Source organism: Haliotis rubra, unplaced genomic scaffold, assembly GCF_003918875.1.
Source record: "Haliotis rubra isolate DU_JTF1 unplaced genomic scaffold, ASM391887v1 Scf168, whole genome shotgun sequence".
In the NCBI taxonomy this organism is placed as follows: domain Eukaryota; kingdom Metazoa; phylum Mollusca; class Gastropoda; order Lepetellida; family Haliotidae; genus Haliotis; species Haliotis rubra.
This window is the reverse complement of record NW_025765647.1, coordinates 42,671-51,395: the sequence shown is the minus strand read 5'-3', so window position 1 is coordinate 51,395 and position 8,725 is coordinate 42,671. Positions and strand designations below refer to the sequence as shown.

The 8,725-nt window shown below is 40.7% G+C and overlaps 1 protein-coding gene across 1 annotated transcript; it reads right to left on the bottom strand.

Annotated features, from left to right (window-relative positions):
* Nucleotides 1–2,252: 2,252 nt before the first annotated feature.
* LOC124272241 lies at nt 2,253–7,260 on the bottom strand. Its single transcript, XM_046707396.1, has 2 exons — nt 7,189–7,260; nt 2,253–2,815 (listed from the first exon to the last, which is right to left on the bottom strand). The coding sequence occupies exons 1-2, from the start codon at nt 7,219–7,221 to the stop codon at nt 2,528–2,530; spliced, it is 321 nt and encodes a 106-aa protein (XP_046563352.1). The 5' UTR covers nt 7,222–7,260; the 3' UTR covers nt 2,253–2,527.
* Between the last annotated feature and the right edge of the window lie 1,465 nt (nt 7,261–8,725).

Genomic DNA, 8,725 nt, shown 5'->3' with positions numbered 1-8,725 from the left:
GTTTAATAGTGTTGCATAAGCAGAATAGGAATAGTTATTTTGATTTAAAAAGCAGTGCCATCATATCTTTAACAATATTTCTTTTAATTGTAAATACAAATGATTATGATATCTCTAAATCAGTTACCAGATGAACCTTCTCTCTAAATATGGATTGGTCTTCCAAATTATTTTAGCCTAACATTTCCACAGCTTCACATCTTAGTTTTGAAATAGGCTGGCGCTTGACTGTTTATTCTCAGTATATTCTAATCATGCAGGGTCGGATACAGAGGGGTGTGGGGCTTCATTGTACATGAACAGAAAGAATGGGATTTTCGTTTTATGGGGAAGAATCGAAGTGCAACAGTGTACAGTAGTATATGGAATCCTAGACAGGACATTGTCGCGTTGTAGCGTTGTCGCACTTTGGTTAATATGGCAACATTTTGCTTGTTTTTTGTATGGGCGACAACGCGGCAATGCGACAACGCTACAGTGTCCCTTCTTGGATTCCATAGAAGTACATATTTAAAGCAATCAACAAAATATTGAGTTCGTGTTGTGCCATTATTTCCTGGATTCCTTCCATCAATTTTATATCATGGCTTGTGACAAAGTATAACTCTTGTAGATATTAATACTGTAATATATTTTGGTTATCATTAAGTTTGTCTTGTATACGCCGTATATGTACTTTCGAGGTATAATAATTTGTAAAATAGATTAAAATAGTTTACGGCTACAATATCTAAAATGAAGTGAAATGAAATGCCAATATTACAAGCTCAAGGTAAAAGTTGATTACTTGTTTATGAATATATGTTGCTTTGAAACTCGTTGATATATTTGTCAGCTCTTATTACATATCAAAACGGAAACTGAACTGAAATATATTTAGAAAATACTCAATAAACAAGCGCACGTGTGTGAAATTGAACGCTCAACGTGCATGCCTTATCTCAGTTATCAACTTGAATTCTTGCAACACAATTTTGTTGTCTACGTACTTCGTGACAATGTATATTCACTTCTTGTCATGACTGATTAATTTGCTCTGGATTTCTTTCATCAAAAACCGTGAAGATCTGGGTTAGAATTGGGCCTCAGCAACACATGATTGTCTCCCCGTGACGATCTGGGCTAGAATTGCTCCTCAGCAACACATGCTTGTCTCCCCGTGAAGATCTGGGTTAGAATTGGTCCTCAGCAACGCATGCTTGTCTCCCCGTGAAGATCTGGGTTAGAATTGGTCCTCAGCAACACATGCTTGTCTCCCCGTGAAGATCTGGGTTAGAATTGGTCCTCAGCAACACATGCTTGTCTCCCCGTGAAGATCTGGGTTAGAATTGGTCCTCAGCAACACATGCTTGTCTCCCCGTGAAGATCTGGGTTAGAATTGGTCTTCAGCAACACATGCTTGTCTAGTCTGTCATACAGACCCTGAAACAAATATATCCAAGAAAGCCCATGCAAGTCTAGAATATGTAGCAAGTCTAGATTTCCACAGTTTCAGGCGACTAACGGGATCAAGTGGTCATGCTCGCTGGCTTGGTTGACACATGTCATCGTATCCCAGTTGCGTAGATCTACACTCATTATGTTGATCACTGGATTGTCTGGTGCAGACTCGCTTATCATATCAGGAATATTGTTGAGTACGTCCGTTAAGCATTGAATAAAGAAACAAGTAATTGTTCCATTTGTCAAAGTTTTCTAACCTGTGTATTTGATCATTCCATAAGTCCATCACATGATTGAAATTAGCAAGGTCAGCTGTTGGCCATATAATTTTATCTTACCTCACACATAAATGTCGCTTTCTGATTCGCTGAGCGCTCTTCTATTATTTTCAATGTACCCCGCTTACAAGCGAGAAATATTTCAATGTACCCCGCTGTCAATGGCAACTCATTCTGTACTTCGTGGTAGTAATTCTTTATCTCGAATTACATTGAATCAAGTAATGATGTACGGAAATTACCGATGTTTTGCGAATGCAAATCGATGGAAGGGAGATAACTCTAAATCTGTTTTTCTTGTCAGCATAATCGAGCGATGGCTACAAAAAAGATTTGTACCCGTGCTTCAAACAATTCAAAACTAACATTAAGGTGTTCGGTAAGATAAATACGTTGTTCACTGGTCCCTCTGGGCCCATGGGTTGATGTACCCTCGATGTTTGTTTATGTTTACATCAACCCATGTCCCCCCTCGTAACCAGTGAACAACGTAATATAATGTCCCTTGATTACCTTAAATACGCTGCGTAGGGATTCCGGGTTTGGATTGGTACACGGAAACCTATGCTAGTCGTAGTCAGCGTTATAGTGGGTCGGACCAGACAATCCGGTGATTGTCGCCGGGAGCATCGATGTACGCATTTAGAATGCGAAGACGGACATGAACATGACACGCACACGCACACACGCATGCACTCACACACACACACTGAAAACCAAATGATTTCTCTCTAGTGTCATTTATGAGAGAAACTGTGTAGCCTCTTGCCGTTACACTTCATAAATACGTTTGAGATGACCCCTCATTATACGATCACTTCCGTTCCTTCCTCCCGTTCTGTAGATTTTATGGCCTTCACTACAGCTGAGGAACAGATGGATGTCACTACACAGGCGACCACCATTCCAATTCCGACGATAACGCCATATGCGGCTTGGACGGTGATACCCCCGTTGTTAACGTTGCACTGCGCTGCGAAGTGTGGTCCAGGATCTGGGTTGGTGAGACACGCTACTAGGCCCCACACACTCCACGCTGTGTGCAGCAGAACGAGCTGGGTGGTGAAAATTGATGTTATCTGCACTGAAATAGCCTGGAAGAAATCGCAGGAAATTAGACATTTTACTTTCGTTTTCTTTGTTTAAGACGTAAATTATATACTCATGCCAATAATGGTTGTCACCCCCTTTAATTTTTTATTGGAGAGGGTGTGTGGGGTGGGGTGTGTGGGGGTAGGGGTGGGGAGGGTTTTGACAACCATTATTGACATGAGTATATAAGGAAACATCAATGTAAAAAACAGAAATTGTACACGTGTATATCAGTATTGGGAGAGAAACATCCCATTTAAAAATATTCATTAAACTGTTAACTTTATTAGTTAAAGACCCTTATAAGAAAAAAATGTATTTTTCAATAAAAAACAATTCAATTAAATTAATAAAACAGTACACATGTAGGCCAATTTCCAGAGTTAGATACAGGGAGTGAATATATCTTTTAATTCCTTTCATTCAAAGGTTATTTACAATTCACCCAGCAGTGTAAGTGTAAGATCACTTTAAGAAACCTGATGACCAATATTCGTTTACTTTGCTTGAATTCCAAGTCTTTGAATCTTTGAAATATTCCTCATACGGAAATGTCGCCAGGTAGACGTGCACTTTGATTTGGTACAAAATGATGTTATCAAAAACGTCATTAAAGTATCAAGTTATTTTCGCCCAGACTAATAACAAAACAATTAGAAACGCCACAGGCCCTAGAGTCGTTGATTGCATATTGAATACTCCCAAATATTGGAATGTCATAAATGTTAGAAATGCACTTTAGATATATCTACAGACATGGCTAGACACTCCGTAAGTCAGTCTAAGTAAACTTAGGCTCAGTAGTATTCGTTACACTGCTATACTGAGTCTAACAAAACCTTATGGAAGGTCGCGTCAGGTACTCTTTTCAATTGACCAATCAGAACACAGCTTACCAAATCGCGAAAGTTAACATTCGCACATACCTTTTCAACTTTTACTTCGAAAAAGTTTTGTACCCGAACGATTCCGAATGCTATTTTCCGTACGATCGCTTCCGTGTGATGCACATGGAGCAGGCCACAACAGTGAGTAAACAGTCGAAGAAAATAGCGTTTTGTCAGTATTCAAGGATGTCAGCTTGCGGAAATATTAGCTAATGATAACCATGTCAACAGAAACCCCAAAGCGTATATTCTGCAGGTCATATATCTGTGTTTTATGCGGGTTTTCATTTGTTGTGAGATCAGTGTTGGTGACCGGGGAAGAGAAAATCCATTTTGTAAGTCCCGCCGAACCCTAAATAGTAGCCGTAGTCTGATTGGTTAAATCCGTTCGGTCGTCTCGCGTTTGATTGGACGGTCATAGGTCGCTCAAAGGTTACCTGACGCGACCTTCCACAAGGATTTGTTAGACTCAGTATAACAGTGTAACGAATAATAATGAACCTAATTTTACTTAGACTGCTCCGTAAGTAACCCTCGCCTTATATTGATGTATCTAAAGTAAACTGGCAAATCTACATTGACTTTAGTGTTTATTCAGACCCTATTAAAATACTTATAATTTCTTTGTTATTTATAAATAACATACACAGTCGACGGTCGACTCACCACTTTGAAACCACCTGGGCACAAATGGCCGACATCGGACCGCACCGAGTGAAGGCGTGTCGGATACCAGCTCTCTGACTGGTCGAAATTCTTTTTCAGATTATTGTTTTGGGGGGTGTTTTTCATGTACTTTGTTTGATAGAATAATCAACCACGTCAAATTTCAAGCGGTACTGTACGAGTGAGTGAGTGACTGAGAGAGTGAGTTACATTTTTACGCTGCTTTCAGCAATATTCCAGCAATATCACGGCGGGAGTCTCCACACATTGTGTGGGGAATCGAACCAAGGTATTCGGCGTGACGAGCAAACGCTTTAACCACTTGGGCCATGGCTACCCTAACTGCCAGGTACTTTACAAACTATCTGGCCTTGTATAATACATATAGGATAGTGCATTTATAACATTCGTGATAATCGATCTGGAAGTATTTAAGCAGCGATATAAAGGTCAGTGACAGCGCCTCTCTCACCCACGCTAATAACAGCACAATAAGATGCTCGTCCATGTGCTGATGATCCGTTACTATGGAAACAGAATACTTTCACCTGACGTCTGGACATTGTATAGGCATATATCAGTACCAAAACAGGACATATGTATTATTAGTGACTGGATTTATGTGAACGCCGCTGAGAATAGTATTTCAGTTACATCACGGTGTTTCATGAGGGGGAAATTACAGTGTGATGCAAGTCTTACAGTAAGGATATGGTGCTAAGAAAACTAGAACCGGAACCGGAACCGGAAATCGAACTCACGATCATAAATATCTGACACGACTAAGGAACGCAACTCTGTCAACTCCGACTGTTTTGCACGACTACGATCACGATGACTATTGAACAGCTGATGCTCCTGAGTAATAAACACAATGTGTTTCACCACATGCTAACAGTCAAATTAATACACACTTGTGTCTCTTTTCTTGATATTCGTTTTGGGCCTCAGTGTCTGTCATTATGCTAATAATATACTCTTCAGTAAAGGTAGGGGAACTTCATTTTTGATTTACGATTGAAATTTGTTTGGAGATATATCGGAGGCAATTAATGCTGATTTGATGATAATGAATGTTTTGCACTTTCTTATGACCACAGCTCTTGAAAGATGATTGGTGTTCATTTTCAAACAAAAACATAACAAAAGCACCCGGATAGAAACAAACACTAACAACTGTGTGATGCACGATGATTGTCAAAATTAATGGTCTACAGTGATTTATCGACTTTCTTGAAAATCGTCAAAATCAAGAGCGACACCCCATGCACGTGTACTGCGTTGTGCACGTGCATCCATGCGTTGTATTTAGGGGTGGCGATAAAGAGAAATGTTGGTGCGTTCATAAGATGTCTGTCTTTGAAATATTTGTTAACTCTTATACTTCTAGTTCAAGTTCCCCTACTTTATAATATGTCTATATAACTGGGATCGGATCAAAGTGGTTGATTTCTTCCTGTGCCTGGCTTTTACGAATCGAACATTATCGACGGAATCGGGAGCTCTAAAGGTCAAATAGAATCCAGGTTAGTTTTCCAATTTACGAGAGACACTTGAGCTCTTGTTTCAATATATGTTGCCAAGGCCCTTTAAGTATCTCTATTTACACTGATTGTAATGAGCTTCTCGTGACCTTTACGATTTACTAACATCCGGAATTCCTAATCTCTCTCTCTCTCTTTCTCGTCCTCCCTCTCTCTCTCTCCCTCCTCTCTCTCTCTCTCTCTCTCTCCCTCCTCTCTCTCTCTCTCGTCCTCCCTCTCTCTCTATCTTTCTGTTTCTGTCACCCCTCCCTCTTTCTTTCCCTCTATATCTCTTTCTTTCTCTCTGTCACTTCCCCCTCTTATCTCTCTTTCTGTTTCTCTCTCTCTCACCCTTTCTTTGTCTCTATATCTCTTTCTTTCTCTCTCACTCCTCTCTCTTCCTCCCTCTCCCTCTATCTTTCTGTTTCTCTCTCTCCCTCTTTCTTTCCCTCTATCTCGTTTTTCTCTCTGTCACCTCTCTCTCTTCCCCCTCTTTATCTCTCTTTCTGTTTCTCTCTCTCTCGCGCACTCTTTCCTTTCCTCTCTATCTCTCTCTGTCTTTCTTTTCCCTCTCGTTTTTTTTCCATATCTTTACGGTACAATATTTCAGCACGCAATTTCGATATAAGAACAGTGTCAACGCCACCACCTGCTTTCATATTCATATAATTAGAAATCAAATTCAAATGCAGTAACAATTTCGAAGCCAAGGTTGGAGTCAAGTGGATTGTTGATGTTTAACACGTTGTCGAGGCCATACGCTACCATTACGCTTTAACCATGCTAGCGTTAATTGGGTTTGACTGTAACATTAACCTTGATTATGTTTATCATGTCATTGTGTCTGCACCATACCAGTTCTATGGTGTCTGTTGTATATTTACAGCGTCTGTCTGTCACAGCAATTCAGGTTGTATTGGGGCCCAGGTGGCCCAGGCGTCTGAGGCGCCGCAATTAGCTGTTCAGAGTTGCGTCCCCTGGGCATGGCAGAGGCCTATGACTGTCTCGCCTCTTTGTTAGTCGGATTTGGAAATGAAGGGATAAGCTGACCGTGCTTTTAATGGTGTTTGTGTCTCCTGTAGATTTGATGTACGTTAGACTGAACGATAAAAAGATCGCTATAAATGTTAAGCTTGTTAATTCTTTAAGTTGTTAAGTCATCTAAAATTACAGCGAGGAAACATTGTCTCGTTCCATTGGGTCACTCACTCACTCACTCACAGAGAAATTTTTAAAAAAAACATAATTTTTTCCAGTAAGATGCATCCGTTGCCACAAGATCTTTCTATCTAAACTTACCAGCCACTTCAGCTTCCTCGACCTTTCTTTCATTGCTTCCTTGGCGAGCTCTAGCCCTAAAACCCCCACAATAATCACCTACAAAACAAAAACAAGCGATCGTTACAAAGACATCACACACTATTAACGTTATTCTCGTTACCACTCTCCTACCCAGAGTTCCATGCGGCAAGCCAGCATAGTACCTCTGCCACAGGCCAGAAAAATGTGACGATTCGTCACATCTTGCCATGTCCATTCAATATAATGTACATATTTCTTAGCTCTTTTATTTTTGACGAGTCTACACATCTAACTAATCATCTTTAATAGAATGGTTTAGTTTCACTGAGAAGATATCCAAAAACGTGTAACACTATTTCGATTTGCGTAGCGATCCTTTGTTGACATAGGTTGTTCGGCTTCACGTGCTGTCATCGAAGCTGATGGAGAGCAAACGATGCAGCCAGTTTGATATCTAATATGTACTGTCATAGACCTAACTGTCGCAGTTGTGGAAGAATATATATGTAACAATGTAAAACATTATGAAGAGAGCGCCGAAAAGCTTTCGTGAGTCCAGTCTCTTCTTATTATGAATATGCGCGTTTGATTACAAACAAGAGAAAAGTCCGGTCACGTGATATGTGTCTCGTTACACAACGCTTTCTTCTGTACGCGACTGCCTGGACAATAAACGTCATGAGTGCCGTCTTGAGCCCTTTTGTGGTGGCCGCCGTGATACTGCTGTAGTATTGCTAAAAGAGGCTTTAAAACTTACTGTTATATCTCGCTGCAGAACCATATGCTATTTTTGAGCTTGTGTTTATGGAATTGGTTTTGGGGTGTTTGTTTTGTAAATAACGAGGAACATAACAAATAGACTGCAGTCTGTGAATAATTGAGTCTGGACACGACAGTTCAGTGATCAACCTCATGAACATCGACCTATACAAAAGTAACGCAATGACATCCATCAATCGAGTCATTAAGCCTCACCGCCATAGTCGTCTCTTATATATATGGTACACATACACGGAATGAAATAAATTGGGTACGTCACTTTACGTTGAAAAGTCAAGATACTTTTCAACAAGGCCGGAGGTTGTCGTAATGGTAAGTGCTGACCACGCCGTAAAACAACATTCATATATTTCACTTACTAAATCTGTTACGAAACAAGGGGCAGTGGGGTAGCCTAGTGGTTAAAGTGTTCGCTCGGGACGCCGAAGATCCTTTTCGATTCCCCACAGCCGTACAATGTGTGAAGCCAATTTCTGGGGTTCCCAGCTGTGATATTGCTGGAATATTGCTAAAAGTGCCGTAAACCTATACTCATTTACTGAACAAACCATTGTCCCACTCCATATCAGTTATTACAAATATTCGGGCCGCCTCCGTGGTGTAGTGGTAAGAGCGTCCGCCCGGAGAGCGGAAGGTCGCGGGTTCGATCCCCGGCCGCGTCATACCAGAAGACGTTAAAATATGGTACTTGTTGGTCCCTGCCTGGCGCTCGGCATTAATGGGTACAACAAGGACTGGTCGGCTCGGAGTCAGT

Coding starts and splice junctions, on each gene's coding strand:
- LOC124272241 (XM_046707396.1), bottom strand. CDS start 7,221: ATGAAAGAAAGGTCGAGGAAGCTGAAGTGGCTG. Junction 2,816..7,188: donor CGAGGAAGCTGAAGTGGCTG/GTAAGTTTAGAT, acceptor GATTTCTTCCAG/GCTATTTCAGTGCAGATAAC.